The sequence below is a fragment of the Asparagus officinalis genome, chromosome 4 (assembly GCF_001876935.1).
Source record: "Asparagus officinalis chromosome 4, Aspof.V1, whole genome shotgun sequence".
Taxonomy (NCBI): Eukaryota; Viridiplantae; Streptophyta; class Magnoliopsida; order Asparagales; family Asparagaceae; genus Asparagus; species Asparagus officinalis.
The window spans coordinates 90,869,437-90,887,577 of NC_033797.1; the positions used below are offsets into that span (position 1 = coordinate 90,869,437).

The window sequence follows — 18,141 nt, forward strand, 5'->3', positions numbered from 1 at the left end:
TATAGAATCATTAATGAACTCTAGTATTTGATACAAATATTTAAGAAAATTAGAAATCATGGAATAGAAATAAGCATGCTACGTCTCAATGCGGTCAACACTTCATACTCCGGTTGACTCGGTAAACCCCACAATTATTAAGCCCGTGGTTCCGGGACGGTGAGACCCAATTTGGGCTCTTAGCGCTAAAATAAAACCTCATAGAGGCACATTAAGTCCTGTTTTAATAGCTTGCTTATATACGACATATACCGGTATATTGACCTGAGATGCATATGCCTTAAGAAAATTAAACAAAGTTTGCATAACTAAATACATTATATAAAAATGCCAAAGGCTAACCGATAGTAAAATAAATCAATCACATATGCATCTCAATCTACTACAATATGAAAATCATAAAAATTGATAAAGAAAATAAGCATAGGCTTATACTAAATAATCACATGCATTTATCCAATCAACAATTAGTATGCGAGCAACCATATAGAAGGGTATAATCCATCAGAACAAACTTACATATAGTCAATATAATTTTATATGAAAAATACGCAGCGAATAATCTACAAATTCACCACTTACTCAAATCCGAAAGGCTATCGAAATACCAATCACGACGCCTCCTCGAAGTCCCTTGGAATTTCTACATAATATTTATAAATAATCATCAAAATTTCTGTATAATCTATGACGCGAATGCCTATAAAAAATTTTAGGATATACTAACTTAAATTAACTATACTCAAATCAATCAACATATGCTATTGTACCCTATAGTCACGGTTAAACATTGCATGCATAATAATTTTTTTAAAGAAACAAAAGAAGAGGAGACGGGCCCTATAGTCACGGTTAAACATTGCATGCATAATAATTTTTTTAAAGAAACAAAAGAAGAGGAGACGGGGAAATACTACACTAGATTAAGGAAAATAGCCATGGCCACAAAAGCAAGGCCTATCACGTGGGACATGGTAGAACCATCAATTAAGACAAGATCCAAATATATTAAAATAAAATTTATTGCACAACATGAAACTATGCTTACTCTAGTCCATATAAAACTGATGGAAGTAGAGATAGACTTATACCTTGTTACTGTGTTAATAATAACCGCCCACATGCAGTGCAGATCTTAACCCTTTTTTTGAGCGGCTGACGGGGAAAGAAGGGTAGGGTTTGGGTATTTATAAAAGTCCCTATTTGCTATTATAACCCTCTAACTAATTTTACATAAAAGCCTATATACTTTTCCTTATATATATCCATCTTAAAACTTAGAATTATTACAGATGTTTGAGGCCCTTCTAAGCACACATCGCTTGGTGGGGTAAATTATTTTGTTACTTTCATTGATGACTATTCCAGGAGGAATTGGGTATATACCATGAAGCATAAACATGAGGTCCTAGATATATTTGTGGAGTGGAAGAAGAAAGTGGAGCTACAGACAGGTAGAAATATGAAGACCCTTCGTTCAGACAATGGTAGAGAGTATAAGAGTGATCCATTTCTGCAGTTTTGTCAGGATCACGACATTAGAAGACACTTCACAGTTAGAGAGATACCGCAACAGAATGGGGTGGCTGAGAGGCTGAACCGTACCTTGCTGGAGAAGGTACGATGTATGATGACGAAGAGTGGATTGGCTAGATCCTTTTGGACCGAGGCGTTAGTTTATGCGAGCCATCTCGTTAACAGGTTGTCATGCACTGCGATAGAGGGGAAGACTCCGATGGAGCGTTGGTCTGGTTTTGTGGCTAGTGATTATGAGACCCTTCGGATATTTGGGTATACAACTTATTTCCATGTTAGTGATGGGAAGTTGAATGTGAGAGCTAGGAAGGTTGTCTTTGTGGGATTTAGAGAATGTGTCAAAGGCTTCAAATTATGGGATCCACAAGACAAGAAGATGGTCATTAGCAAAGATGTCACATTTGAAGAGGCGTACATGATGAAGCCTTGAGTTCCTCAGTAGGTGGAGGAAGATCAGATATGAGGGATATCGCAGCAGGTGGAGGATGATGTGACTCCACCCACTCCAGACAATACTGTGTCCATTGAGATTCCTACAGAGGTGACACTGGAAGGAGTTGAGATGACAGTCGAGCATTTGGAAGATACAGTGTATGATGAGACTCAGGAGCAGTGTCATGCTCAGGGGTCCATTGCAGCAGATAGACCGAGGAGAGAGATTCGTCGGCCAGCTAGATATGATGATGTCATGGTGGCATATGCTTTATCTGTGGAGGTCGTTGATGATTTGATTACTGCCACATTCAGGGAGGCAGAGTCTAGCTCTAATTCCATTAGGTGGAGGAATGCTATGGAGGAGGAGATACAATCTCTTCAGAAGAACGACACTTGGGAACTTACAAAGCTACCTAAGGGTAAGAAAGCTATTGGTTGTAAGTGGGTGTATGCTAAGAAGGAAGGATCTTCTATTGGGGACATTCGGTTCAAAGCCAGATTGGTAGCCAAGGGATATGCACAGCTTGAGGGCGTCGATTACAACGAGGTATTTTCACCCGTTGTGAAGCATTTGTCTATTCGGATTCTATTGGCATTGGTAGCACAGCTGGATTTGGATTTGGTCCAAATGGACGTGAATACGGCCTTTCTACATGGAGAGTTAGATGAGGAGATCTACATGACACAACCTATGGGGTTTAAAGCTGCAAGAAGGGAAAATTTGATGTGCAAATTGAAGAAATCTCTTTATGGACTGAAGCAATCACCGCGACAGTAGTACAAGAGATTTGATAGCTTTATTATTGGCCAAGGGTACATGAGGAGCCCTTATGACCCGTGTGTTTATATGCGCAAGCTACAGGATGGTGAGCATATTTATTTGTTATTATATGTTGATGATATGCTCATTGCTTCCAGGAACACTTTAGCTATTAGGAAATTAAAAAGGGAGCTGTCATCTGAATTTGAGATGAAGGACCTGGAAGAGGCTAAGAAGATTTTGGGTATGAAGATTAAGAGAGATAGGGTGAATGGGAGATTGAAGCTTACACAGAGGAGTTACTTGCAGAAGATGCTGAAGAAATTCAGTTTTGAGGGTAATACCAAGGTGTTGAGTACTCCATTAGCTCCCTACTTCAAGCTTTCAGCTTTGATGTCACCAGTTTTAGTGGAGGATCGGGACTATATGTCCAAAGTTCCATACGCTAGTGTAGTGGGTAGCTTGATGTATGCTATGGTGTGTACGAGGTCAGATTTGTCACAGGCCGTGAGCATGGTATCTAGGTAAATGCACAACCCCGGGAAGGGGCATTGGGATTCCGTGAAGTGGATTCTACGGTATATTAAGGGTACCGTGGATGTTGGGTTGATATTTGTGAAGAATGATAAGACAGGGTAGGATTATATTGGCTACGTGGATTCAGACTATGTCGGAGATCTTGACAAGCGTCGGTCCACTACAGGTAATGTTTACACATTGGCTAGTGTACAGGTATGTTGGAGATACACTCTTTAGTCTACAGTGGCGCTTTCTACTACGGAGGCGGAATATATGGCAGTGACTAAAGCAGTGAAGGAGGTTTTGTGGCTTACGGAGGCGGAATATATGGCAGTGACTAAAGCAGTGAAGGAGGTTTTGTGGCTACATGGTTTGTTGGTTGATTTGGGGATTACACAGGAGACCATTCAGATATATTGTGATAGCATGTCAGCTATCTATTTAGCGAAGAACCAAGTCTACTATGCACGCACGAAGCACATTTATGTCAGATTTTACTTTGTACGTGACGTATTAGATGATGGTGATGTCATGTTGGAGAGAAGGTCCACACTAAGTGTTAGACCCTAGAGGGGGGAGGAGGTGATTAGGGTCTTATGCTAATCTAATCCGATTTTATGCCAATTAAAACTAATGCAAATATATTCTTGCAAAATAGATATACAAGAGATATAAGAAAGAATAAGCAATATGAACAAATGTAAATATCCTAGCAATGAGATATACTATAGGATATATGCAAGGATATATAATCACAAGGGTAAACAATCTAAACTAGATAGTGGGCAATATAATCAACAAGCAATATACAAAGGCGATATAAGATATAAACATAAAAGTAAGTGCGCCAATGCAATCACAAACAAACGATATGATTACGGAGTTCGGTCCCCATGACCTATGCCTCCGCTCCTCACCTCGAGGAGATCTCCACTATCACAACCGGGTTTTCTACGTTTACCCGAACAACGTTTACACCTCACAATACGGTTTTCTAGTTTACCCAAAACTCTACAACTTACACACTCTTGCAATCCCACTCTACACCCTCTCAAGTGTTAAACTAGACGTGTCTCCCTCAAGTGCTCGGATACAACCTCTCCCTAGGTTCGTCAACCGACGCCACTCCTCTTGGGACGATCCCCGACTCTCGCCACACACTTCTCTCGATGTACAAGTGTATTACAAAGTGATCCTCACAATAAGCACAATTACAATAAATGATTGTTCTCTAATATGGATGAGAACACAATGAAAACTCACACTCAATTGTTACAACTCTCACCAACCCAAATATACAATGTATGCATATACAACAAACTCAAGTGGGTATGTGTAAACAATGAGTGAAATTAAATTAACTAAACTCAATATAAAACTAGCTTTAATAAAATGATAATCAAATAAATAGATGTAAAGCTACAAATAGAGTTTAGAAAACTTCTCAATAGATCAAGAGGTAGAGGGAGAATAGTTGGATGCCCAAACACCAATAGATGATCTCCTCAAGCTCTTGTGAAATTGATTTTACAAACTCAAACTTCCAAATGCTTAAAAGCTTCTTAAATAAACTTAAACCAAACTTAAACCCTTGTTTAAAAAACTCAAACTTCCAAATGCTTAAAAGCTTCTTAAATAAACTTAAACCAAACTTAAACCCTTGTTTAAAACTCTTTAAACTTATTTTAAAAACACTCTCTTCTTGTTGAAGAGGTGAAGGCAATGGGTTATTTATACCCACTCAAAACATCAGCCAAAATAATATTGAAAAGATCAAAATACCCCCAAAGAATCAAATCAGAATATAGTCGTTGGAAAGCAATCATCAGTTCGGCGGTCGACCGTGAGAAACTGGCGGTCGACCGCGAAGCACAAAATCCAACAGAATCGTTTTGAAAAGCTGGCGGTCGACCGCGACGGTCGACCGCGAAAGTCTCTGAATGAGCCACGGTGACTCCGCAGGTAAAAACTCAGGGGCGGTCGCCCGTGGCGGTCGACCGCAAACTGATACAGAAAATATACAGGTTTTGAAAGTTATTTTATGATTTTAAAACCATGTTTAAAAATATCAAATAAATTCTAAAAAATATAAAACTTTGGAAAATGATTGTAGACATGATAATACACATGCTACAAAAACTGGTTTTCAGAAAGGACCTCTCAAATGAAAAATATCATCATTTTACAAAATAGTCCAAAACATGAAAATGTAAACACATGAGTTTTGACAAAATAGTCCAAAACATGAAAATGTAAACACATGAGTTTTGACATTTTAGCTTAACCATGTTTTGAAACAATACAAAATGATTTTATAGACTTGAAGAAAGATGTAAACTATTGTTATGAAGTCTATAAACAATGAATATAGTATTTTCACAAATACATAAGCATATGAAACATATGAGTATGAATATGAATATATATTTGTTTCATATATTTGAAATTAAACCAAACCAACTTATCTACATAAAAACAAACATGTATGAATATAAATATTTATTTATATACTTGTAAAAACTTTGTTTGTGGATAAACGGATAAACCAAAATCCAAAATGTGTACATATATATATATATAACTATATATATATACATAGAAACCAATAAAATGTGTGTGTATATGATATTGAGCTTAAAGTACTTAACACACATAATATAAACTCCTAAACTAAATTACCCAAGCTTGATCTTGATCTTCAATAAGCTCTTCTTAGTAATCTTACGGATGAAGCTTGAACTTGGATCTTCAACTGAATTGTATGTAGCTTCAACCACTATTCCACCAACCTCTATTTGATATGATCGTTATGGCGCAATCCATCCAACCTCTAACTCGTTGTTTGCCTAGAATAAATACAAAAACACAAACACTAGACAAACAACATTAGAAATAAATTGTTTGTTAAATATCATCAAAACAAGAAGGCCAACACTAAGGACAACCCTGTTGATATGTTGACCAAAGTTGTTCCAGGTGTGGAATTTGGTCATTGTTTGAATTTATTGAACATTCTTCATTGTTGAGGCTGTTGGCGGCCATTTGGATGAACTACGTTCGGCTTAATTCCTTGGACAAGAGGATACGTAGGCAGTCTTGCAGATACAGCCGGTTGTATGAGTTGAATTTGATTTGGGGTGAGATTGTTTGAGCTCTCGTCTAGTGTCGGCTCAGTTTTGGCAAAACGTTCACCGAGGTGGAGATTTATAGGATTGGCGGGAAAATAGCTCAAGAGTCGATCTGGCAGTTTGGTGGTTGACCGCGGGTTTTGGTGGTCGACCGAATTCGTGCTCGGAGTTGGATAAGCGTCTGCACCTGTGGCGGTCGACCGTGACGGTCGACCGTAGAAGTTTCTGTAGTTGAGGTGGTCGACCGTGGCGGTCGACCGCGATGGATCCAGGACTCCAGTAAGCCTCTGGAGTTGGGGCGGTCGACCGTGGCGGTCGACCGCGATACCTGCGTGGTCGACCCTCACGGTCGACCGCCGAAGCGGGTTTGGGCTGATTCTGAGTTCTAGACCCGTTTCGTTTGGGAGTTGTATATATACCCTTAACTCGTTTTTAGGGTTTATGGGTGAGGATTTTGAGCTGAAGAAAGAGGAGATTTTGGGCTTTTATTGTTGGAGCCATTTGGAGAGATTAAGATGGCTTATTTGTGGGTTTTGGTAAGATTTGTAACCCTAATTTGTATTCCCCTTGATTTCTATTAGTAAAATTCTCCCCTCCTTGCCCCGTGGACGTAGGCACATTGCCGAACCACGTAAATTTTGTGTTCTTGTTGTGATTGTGTGTTACTTGTATTATTGTGGTCTATTATTGGTTCTTGTGTGTGCTATTGACTTGTCGAATCGGCTTCCGCGGCGCACAACATATCGACCCTTCTCTTGCTTGTCTTCATGTGATTGTGGGACGCATACACTCAGCGTTTACTAAGGATGGTACTTATTAAACAGGAAAGACCTTATAGAGAGCATAATGACATATTTTATCTCCATCTATATCTCAAGTATCTTAATCACATGAAATACCAGAAATGCCCCTCTTTACACTCCCCCAGTCTGGAGCAATTATTCGTCAATTTTCAGCTTGTAACAAATGTATTCACCCTTTAATCCTTAAGACTCGTGCACAAAGCAGCTAACTGATCACGTACCTCACATGCGCCTCTCTCAATAACCTCATCTTAAGATTTTATCTCAAACAAATTGACAATAAATTGCAGCTTGATCATAACATTTCAGTCATAAAATTTGGTAATAGAAGAAAACTTCTTGCAAAAGCAATATTTCAATTGTCAGAACTTTAGATAAAAACCTTTTTTGTCTATATTAGTTTTAGACAAACTGGTCTGTGGAAATGGATTCATAAAGCAGGTGTAGGAACACTTCCACTAGCCATTTAGCACTATAGCAAGCAACATGTTTCATTCTCAAGTGGTAGATGTAGGCACTAAAAAATGCCAAGAAACAAATGAGCGTCGAAGCCCACAACAGACATGACGAGGGTCATCACAATGACGAACCTCGTCTCAGACAACAAAGCTTGTCATTGGAGGTGAAGTCCGAAGCTCGTTAGTGAAGACGAAGCTCAAACTCGTCAGTGAAGACGAAACTCAAACTCGACAGTGAAGATGAAGTTTTCTCAGAAGACGAAGCTCACCATATAGCGAAGCTCGCTTTGTTGGACGAACCTCACTGCGTACAAAGGTTCGTCTCGTCAGACAAACCTCGCCATGCAGCGAGGCCCGTCATACCAAATGAAGTTCGACAGTAACAGTCCTGAAGACCCAGTCAAGCCTCGTAGGAAAAATTTGAGGAGTCGGTTATGCCCCCTCAACCCCACATTCAGCACGTCAGTTACGCGTTAGAGGCTTATAAATAGCCGCAAGCTGCTATGAAGATGGGGCCATCTGGCAGCTTGGACGCGTACATACAGAGCTAGCACTCATATTCTGATAGCTCTTTTGAGACCCGAACCTCGGTTTTTGCTATCTAAGCCATCAACAGAGGCTGATTCTCCTCTCAAGTTGAAGCGATCTTGTTCTGATACGTCAACCGGAAGCAAACTCGACTCGAGCATCGAGTGAAGCATCCTTCCGCCACACAGAACCCATGTTAAACAAAAGGAGAAGTCAAATCACTCTTCTCCTCTTTTGTACTTTGAGAAAGAGCGATTGTAAAGAGATTCTTATAAAGTGATAGAATCTTGTTTCTAAAGATAAAACAGTTAAGAGAACCAATCTTTTTTTTAAATCTTTTTCGGGAACCTACAGTAGAACACTATAGTCTTAGGGAGTCATAGACTTCCTGGAATATGATTTAATGATTCAATAAGCAAGCAAGTGTAAGCTTCTACTCTAAATCAGAAACATAAATATACTAGTATAGTAGATCTCCCCCTCCTTGCCCCGTGGACGTAGGCTATTTGCCGAACCACGTAAAAGTTGTGTTCTTGCTGTGATTTGTAATAGCTTGTAGGATCCCTCGACAAGTCAGTCCTAGAACTGATGAGAGGAAGAGCCGATATCTCACTTGGTTGAGATATCCGCTTCAGATTCTTGTTTCCTTGGTGAGACGGGAATTCTTATCGATCTAATCTCTCTTGTTGTGCTGCCGAAGTGCTGCCGAAATTTCCGCTGCGCACAACAGCCAGAACGACTAACATAATTCATAAAGTTGATATGCTACTAATTCGCATTATCATATATAAGCCACTTTCCTTCAGTATCCTATGACCCACTAGTGTACGCCTAGTTGATGCTACATCTGAGGGCAGATAGACACCGTTGGTAGACTAAGCTAGCCTTGGTCACTTGCACAACAGTGTGGTAGCAGTGCATGTCAAGGGGTAAAGCTCCCAGTCATGGAATACAAGAAAAATCTTGGCATCCCGAGACCGGAAAAGGATTTTCTTCCCACTAATGTGTCACCCTATCATCACAACATAGCAGACAACCCTCGCCCATTTGACATTACACCAGATTAGTAGAGACTCAACAAGTTTTATATTGGTCATCAGCTTTCCAAATCAACTCTCCTCCTTTATTCTCACTTGAGAGAGCAGTGAAATAATAAGAAAGTAAGCACCTTTCACTGGACATCTCATAGTGTTTTAAACAAAGAATTTATAAGGATGAGGATAATTTTAATGGGACATGGAAATTAACCAACTTACAAGGCCTAACAGAGAAGTAGAAACACCAGAGCCAAATATGTTTGTAGCAATAGACTTGAAGAATCGAAGAGATGCACAAGGAAAGAGAAGGGAACTGATACCCCACACTTCCCTCTCATAAACTTCGGTGAAGTTGTCTGCAGCCTTTAAAAGAAAATGAGAAATGTTCGGCTCATTTCATCAGAGATTGCTGACTAGTGTGCATAAAACAAGAAAAAAATGTACATCCACGCAATATCATGTGAAAAGAGATATGAGGTGAATGAGGGAGAAAGATGATGCTTCTACCTTTTCTTTGCCAAGGCAATGTGTTCTCTCCTGTTCAGTTGTGTTCTTGGTGACAGACTCTGGAACAGATTCGTCAATAGCTGTTGGAATCAAAGAATGATCACCAATCCTATCCAATCCAAATATTTCAGAAGGGTAAACCTGAAATAATTCGTAACCATCATAAGTCTTTTGCTAGAGACACGAGATGACATAAGTAGGTGCAACTACGTTGGACACTTAATTTAAATGTCCTTATGGAGATCAAAGCACTAGAAAACAAGCTCAATTTACAGTGTAATTTTTCCATATTTAGTCACAATAGACTTGGTATCATGCAATTAGTTCTCCATACGAGTGTTATTGCCAAATTAGATGGAAAGAAGTGTCTCATCAAATATGATTAAAAACGAGTCCCCTAACCTCCCTTTTGTTTTTAAGTAATCTATGGACAGTGTCTGTGACAACTCTTTCTAAACGTTTATCGAGAATAGTTAATGGCGTTCACAAGTTGATCTCACAGTTAGCTGAGTCCTAACCTATATATATGAGAAATGGGTATGCTTATTTTGGTCAGTATTTATCTGGAATTTTTTAAATACAGATAAAGTTCTTAGAATGATACTAGACTATCAGAATTTCGATAATGATCGTAATGAAGAAGAGATCTGATTAGTCGCTATCAAGTTCTAACCTCCTTCTGTTCACTTGAAAAGTATGACACATATCAAGTTCTTTAAGACAAACTTCTTGTTGTTTACTTGCAGGACCTTAATTCAATCTGCATGGCCATCTCCTCAATACCTAAAAGTCCCAGGAGAACTCTAGAATGTAACTATATTTATTGCATCTGTAGGTTTCAACTGGATCGAGTTGGTATGTGTTCAATGCAATCTTCATTCCTCCTATTGTAGACAGGTACATCACTAAAGTAGATGACCAGACTCTTAAATGACCAGCTTCAGACATAGCTCATCAAATGTATGAAATTTCTAGACAATTTGTAAAAATAAAAAGGCATGACCATCCATTCATATAGGTCTACGTAAGTCTTGATTGCAACTTTCGAATTTTTTCATACTGATGTAGCCGAACTTAAATTTGATGATATTGACTTTAAAATTAATCTTCGAGAGTATGTTAGAACTTAAATTTTTTCATACTGATGTAGCCGAACTTAAATTTGATGATATTGACTTTAAAATTAATCTTCGAGAGTATGTTAGAACTTAAATTTTTTCATACTGATGTAGCCGAACTTAAATTTGATGATATTGACTTTAAAATTAGTTTCAAAGTTTAATTATACTATTATTATTTAAGTAGAACTATATTTACAATTATTATCCTCTCACTTGCACCATCACATACCTATGTTTATAAGCCAAGAAACTACAACAATTTTCGTAGCACTTTCATCTCCTTCTACATGTATATGCATTTGTTATTTTCTTCTTATTACGTTAGATTAGATTATTTTAAAATAATTAATTATATTTTATATTTGATCTTTTTCATATCAAGAAATATTAACAATTTTCACAGCACTTTCATCTATTTTCTTCTTATTAGATTATATTAGATTATTTTAAAGTAATTAATTATATTGTATGTTTGATCTTTTTTCAGATAAAAAATTGCAACAATTTTCATAGCATTTTCTTCTCCTTCAACAGGTATGTGTCTTTGCTATTTTCTTCTTATTAGATTAGATTAGATTGTTTAAAATTATGAATTATGAAATTACAATAATTTTCACATTATTTTCTTCTTATTAGACTAGATTAGATTATTTTAAAGCAATTAGTTATATTGTATGTTTGATCTTTTTTTTAGATCACAAAGTTTAATTATACTATTATTATTTAAATAGATACTGTTTGTATAAAAATCAAAGAGAACCTCACACATATCTTAGATCTCAATGCCAATTGTAATATTTACACATGAGTGTTGGTTAAAATAAATTTTCATGTATGGACTTAGATAATTTATTTTTTTAACACTCAAACTCTTCCACAAAACCAAAAGAGAGTAGCAATGTTATAGCTATATATATCCACAGGACCACAAATATCTTGAAAATAAACGAAGAAAACCACACAAATAAAAACCATATTAATTACCTACACGCACCCACTATTTTCAAAATCACCATTCTCCATATCCATCTATTATATATCCACATACCAAATTATACTGTTGGAGTTTTTCCTAACCAACTACACCATTTATTAACTCTCCTTTTTCCTTTGTACTTAAATTGTATAACATTCATTGCGATGAGGACTCACATTGGTCCTCTGCCTGCCTTGAACGTTCAACAAAAATAATAATGCACTAAGCATTGTAGTTAATTAATAATGGGATCCTATCATTATAAACAAACTAAGTAAAGATTAATAATTCTTAATAATGTAGTGCGTTCCCCTATTTTTCACAGCAAACTTGTTAGTCGTTTATTCCTGACCCCAGGAAATTTTCAAAATTAATCATCTATTTCATTTTTTTAATGTTTAAATAAAACTTATGTCAAATGTAATAATCCATATTTATAGATTTTAACTCAAAATGAATCTGACTTATTTTATAGTAAGAAAATATTTAAAAAATTGATATTTAACCACGTGCATTGCACGTGCACAAGAATTAGTCTCATACATAAATTTCAGTAAAATTGTATGTATGATTGAATAGTTATTGCTATATTTTAAGTATAAGTGTTGTTCAATAAAGTAGTTTGTTAGCCATTTGTATTATACTGGAAAAAAACTCTACTTCTGTTATCGTCTTGGGATTGCTAGTTTTAGGAGAATAAATTGCAGATAAAACTCTTATTAGGGGGTGCTTAGTGTTAGTAAATAAACTGCAGGGTGCTAAATGTTATGTAGGTATAGATGAGGGCTTTATATGTAATTTACACTATATATCTATAACTTTTAGGGGCTCTCCTAGGAACAACCTTAAAATAGGATCATTATACAAAAATCACTTTTCATTTTTAATTTATACATAAACCATCTTTAAAGTGGATTTTTGTTCCAATCAACCCCCTCCAAATCAATTTTCTCTAAAAATCCAAAAATTCTCTTAAAAACTCACATGAATCACTTTGTTAATGTTTAGGTCTAGTAAGGATGCAAGTCACATACCTTAGACGTTTATTTATTTAACTTATTTTTGGGGTTTTCAGTGAAAATTTGATTGGGGGTGTTAGTCAATTGGGACATTTTTATGCAAAATGGGATAATTGTTAAAGTGGAATAATTTTTTGCTAGTGGGATATTTTAGTGGGATAAATAGGAACAATTTTATGAAGCGGGATATTTTGATAAAATAACATGGAATAAATTTTTATAATCATGAAATATATATTTATGCATTTTGAAGATAAAAATACTATTTATGTATTGCGCGGTCGACCCTCACGGTCGACCGCCGAAGCGGGTTTGGGCTGATTCTGAGTTCTAGACCCGTTTCGTTTGGGAGTTGTATATATACCCTTAACTCGTTTTTAGGGTTTATGGGTGAGGATTTTGAGCTGAAGAAAGAGGAGATTTTGGGCTTTTATTGTTGGAGCCATTTGGAGAGATTAAGATGGCTTATTTGTGGGTTTTGGTAAGATTTGTAACCCTAATTTGTATTCCCCTTGATTTCTATTAGTAAAATTCTCCCCTCCTTGCCCCGTGGACGTAGGCACATTGCCGAACCACGTAAATTTTGTGTTCTTGTTGTGATTGTGTGTTACTTGTATTATTGTGGTCTATTATTGGTTCTTGTGTGTGCTATTGACTTGTCGAATCGGCTTCCTTCTTTACTATTAAATAACTTTTGGTTAGACTATAAGATATTGACAATTATTATTATAATGATGGTCTAAAGATGGTGATAACCATAATAGGAAAGAAGTAAATAACAAAAGAAATATAAAAATAAAAAATAACAAAATAAATATGAGTTCTAGTTTTTTACCACCTAGTTCCAAGTTATTGTGGTCTATTATTGGTTCTTGTGTGTGCTATTGACTTGTCGAATCGGCTTCCGCGGCGCACAACATATCGACCCTTCTCTTGCTTGTCTTCATGTGATTGTGGGACGCATACACTCAGCGTTTACTAAGGATGGTACTTATTAAACAGGAAAGACCTTATAGAGAGCATAATGACATATTTTATCTCCATCTATATCTCAAGTATCTTAATCACATGAAATACCAGAAATGCCCCTCTTTACACTCCCCCAGTCTGGAGCAATTATTCGTCAATTTTCAGCTTGTAACAAATGTATTCACCCTTTAATCCTTAAGACTCGTGCACAAAGCAGCTAACTGATCACGTACCTCACATGCGCCTCTCTCAATAACCTCATCTTAAGATTTTATCTCAAACAAATTGACAATAAATTGCAGCTTGATCATAACATTTCAGTCATAAAATTTGGTAATAGAAGAAAACTTCTTGCAAAAGCAATATTTCAATTGTCAGAACTTTAGATAAAAACCTTTTTTGTCTATATTAGTTTTAGACAAACTGGTCTGTGGAAATGGATTCATAAAGCAGGTGTAGGAACACTTCCACTAGCCATTTAGCACTATAGCAAGCAACATGTTTCATTCTCAAGTGGTAGATGTAGGCACTAAAAAATGCCAAGAAACAAATGAGCGTCGAAGCCCACAACAGACATGACGAGGGTCATCACAATGACGAACCTCGTCTCAGACAACAAAGCTTGTCATTGGAGGTGAAGTCCGAAGCTCGTTAGTGAAGACGAAGCTCAAACTCGTCAGTGAAGACGAAACTCAAACTCGACAGTGAAGATGAAGTTTTCTCAGAAGACGAAGCTCACCATATAGCGAAGCTCGCTTTGTTGGACGAACCTCACTGCGTACAAAGGTTCGTCTCGTCAGACAAACCTCGCCATGCAGCGAGGCCCGTCATACCAAATGAAGTTCGACAGTAACAGTCCTGAAGACCCAGTCAAGCCTCGTAGGAAAAATTTGAGGAGTCGGTTATGCCCCCTCAACCCCACATTCAGCACGTCAGTTACGCGTTAGAGGCTTATAAATAGCCGCAAGCTGCTATGAAGATGGGGCCATCTGGCAGCTTGGACGCGTACATACAGAGCTAGCACTCATATTCTGATAGCTCTTTTGAGACCCGAACCTCGGTTTTTGCTATCTAAGCCATCAACAGAGGCTGATTCTCCTCTCAAGTTGAAGCGATCTTGTTCTGATACGTCAACCGGAAGCAAACTCGACTCGAGCATCGAGTGAAGCATCCTTCCGCCACACAGAACCCATGTTAAACAAAAGGAGAAGTCAAATCACTCTTCTCCTCTTTTGTACTTTGAGAAAGAGCGATTGTAAAGAGATTCTTATAAAGTGATAGAATCTTGTTTCTAAAGATAAAACAGTTAAGAGAACCAATCTTTTTTTTAAATCTTTTTCGGGAACCTACAGTAGAACACTATAGTCTTAGGGAGTCATAGACTTCCTGGAATATGATTTAATGATTCAATAAGCAAGCAAGTGTAAGCTTCTACTCTAAATCAGAAACATAAATATACTAGTAGAAAACTAAGCATTGGCGACGGGGTATTGGCGACGGATTTGAAATCCGTCGCCAATACAAACATTGGTGACGGAACATTGGCGACGGGGTGGTTCCCGTCGCTAATGTTTGTATTGGCGACGGATTTCAATCCGTCGCCAATGATTTTCCGTCGCCCATAACCCACATTCGTCGCCAATACTTATTGGCGACAGATTCGATTCGCCGCAAATACTTATTGGCGACGAATTCGATCCGTCGCCAATACTTATTGGCGACGGATTCGAATCCGTCGCCAATAAGTATTGGTGACGGATTCGATCTGTCGACAATGTTCTGTCGCCAATACTTATTGGCGACAGATTTGAATACGTCGCCAATACTTATTGACGACGAATCGAATCCGTCGCCAATGTTTTTTCGTCGCTAATACTTTTGGCGATCCGTCGCCAATGCTAATGTGTCCATCGTAAAAAATTAACATTAGTGATTGATTATCCCATTGTTAATGAGTGGCCCCATAAAAAATTAAGAATTATTTTAATATTAGTCCCTCAAATCTATAATATTTTAAATGTAGTCCAATACTATTTTGTTCCACTCAGGTAGATGATACCTTGAGAGCTGAGGACGTGGAAGTCTACTATGATCCAGGACAGTTGTTTGGTGGCCTTCTCAAGGGCCCACTGTTCCCCTCTAGCTAGCGCCGCCATCGAGGAGGCTGTAACCGCAACTTTGTCGCTGGAGGCATGTCCCTTCTTCAGGGAGAAGTAATATATGCTTTCTGAATTTGAATTTGCTTGGAGAACGAATCTAGTAGTTTTCTTGTTAATAAATGAATGGATGTTTGATGCAAGTTTCCGATACTTATTACTCCCAATGAATGTATGAATCAAGTCTTTTATGAAAAAACTGGACATATGAATAAATAAGGGCTAAATTTCACAAACTACTCCTTCACTTGGGCCGTTTCTGTCATAACCATGTGAACTATTTTTAATGCCATGAAAGCTTTCTTAACTTGACATCTCGGATTCTCTACAATCTTGATTGTAAAGAATGCATGCAATTAGCATGAAAGCTTTCTTAACTTGACATCTCGGATTCTCTACAATCTTGATTGTAAAGAATGCATGCAATTAGTTAGGTGTGCTACTACTATTGGTCTCGGATTCTCTACAATCTTGATTGTAAAGAATGCATGCAATTAGTTAGGTGTGCTACTACTATTGGCTTTCTTAACTTGACATCTCGGATTCTGTCACAAGTTATTGTTTGTATTTTACATATATGGTGTGTTTATCTTACAGGAGATGTGAAAGAGCTTCTCAAATGCTCCAGTATGGATGTAATGATTCCTTCTGCAAAGCTTAAAAAATATGAGACTTAAGAACTAATTGATGAAAAGAGATACGGTGTAATGATTGGTAGTGGGAACCAATATGTTACATGTACATATTTTTAAGTTTTTTATTTTTGATTTACTTTTTAGGGTTTTTTATTTTTTATTTTCCTTTTTCATATATGAAAAATAAAAAAAATTATATTTGTCCCTCAAAATCTCGACAAACTCCTGACGTAATGGACCTTTTCAAACATATAATCATATTGATCTTGCTGATGATATGTTAGAACTTATCATAGACCTTTTCAATTAATTAGGAATTCTATGTTACTTTTAAAATTTATTTTTCTTTTATTCTATATGCTAGCAGATTCGATGACCTCCACTATTCTTGGCTTCATTTACGAATGAACTTAAGCCTGCAAAAATCATTAATGAATTTGAGAGGAGCTAAATGAGATTTAAGCACTAAAGCAACGGATGGAGGTAGTTTAGATAAAGTTCTTTTGGAGTTTTTATAAGGTTAAGAGGAGAAAGAGTCGTCGAAATGAAGTTAGAGCGAAGATGAGATAGCGAATCAAATGAGATAGTGAATTGTCTTTTCCATTTAAGCTATTTGTTTACTGTCAAATGAGATAGCGAATCAAATATGATTGAATAGCTGGATGAATAACATTGAATTGGATTGTTATACATAAGATTGCAGTTGATGGCAAATATAATCATTGGATTGTTATGGCAAATGTAATCATTGGATTGTTATACATAAGATTGCAGTTGATGAAAAATATAAAACATTTCAATTCAAATTGACGATAACATTGACGCCACGTGTAACTTATTAGTGGCTTAATATACTAACGGCCTCCCGTCAGCCTTTTTTTTTAGGGGCTGTTTGGTTCGCTATTATAAGGGGTGGAAAACTCAGAAAACCCCTCCACGTCAGCTTTTTAGCCCTCCACGTCAGCTTTTTTGTTTCCGTCCATTTCTTTGTGCCGCTTTGGTTCGCTCGAATGGAAGAGGGAAAACTCTGCAGAAATCGCCGCCAACTAAGATTTTTTTCCCTCTCCGATTTCCTTCCCCAACCAAGTAAAATTGATGAAAACTCTGCCACGTCAGATTTTTTTCCTTCTCTGCTTTGTTTACAAAAGTTTTCCTTTTTTTTCTATGCGAACCAAACACAAGAAAAATAAATACATTGGTTTCCCACCATTTTTTATGTGCGAACCAAAGCAAAACAATCTATTTCTTGGAAAAGTTTGGAAAACTCAAAACTTGTGTTTCTTTACATAGAATTGTATTTCTCTATATCAAGGAAACGAACCAAACAGCCCCTTAACTAAAACTCAAATATTTTCGCTTTCCCCCCAAAATATTTTTGCGTTCCCCCCAAAAATTTCCTCCTCCCCAAAATCGCCAACAAATCCCCTTCTCTATATCAAGGAAACGAACCAAACAGCCCCTTAACTAAAACTCAAATATTTTCGCTTTCCCCCCAAAATATTTTTGCGTTCCCCCCAAAAATTTCCTCCTCCCCAAAATCGCCAACAAATCCCC

At 37.2% G+C, this 18,141-nt stretch overlaps 1 protein-coding gene across 1 annotated transcript in view; it reads right to left on the reverse strand.

Moving 5' to 3' along the window:
* Window positions 16,998-18,141, reverse strand: part of LOC109839033 (phosphatidylinositol/phosphatidylcholine transfer protein SFH8-like) — a 2,535-nt gene continuing 1,391 nt past the window's right edge. The window contains exon 3 of the mRNA XM_020407464.1: window positions 16,998-17,003. Within this exon, the coding sequence (XP_020263053.1) occupies window positions 16,998-17,003 (6 nt within the window). The remainder of the gene's footprint in view (window positions 17,004-18,141) is intronic.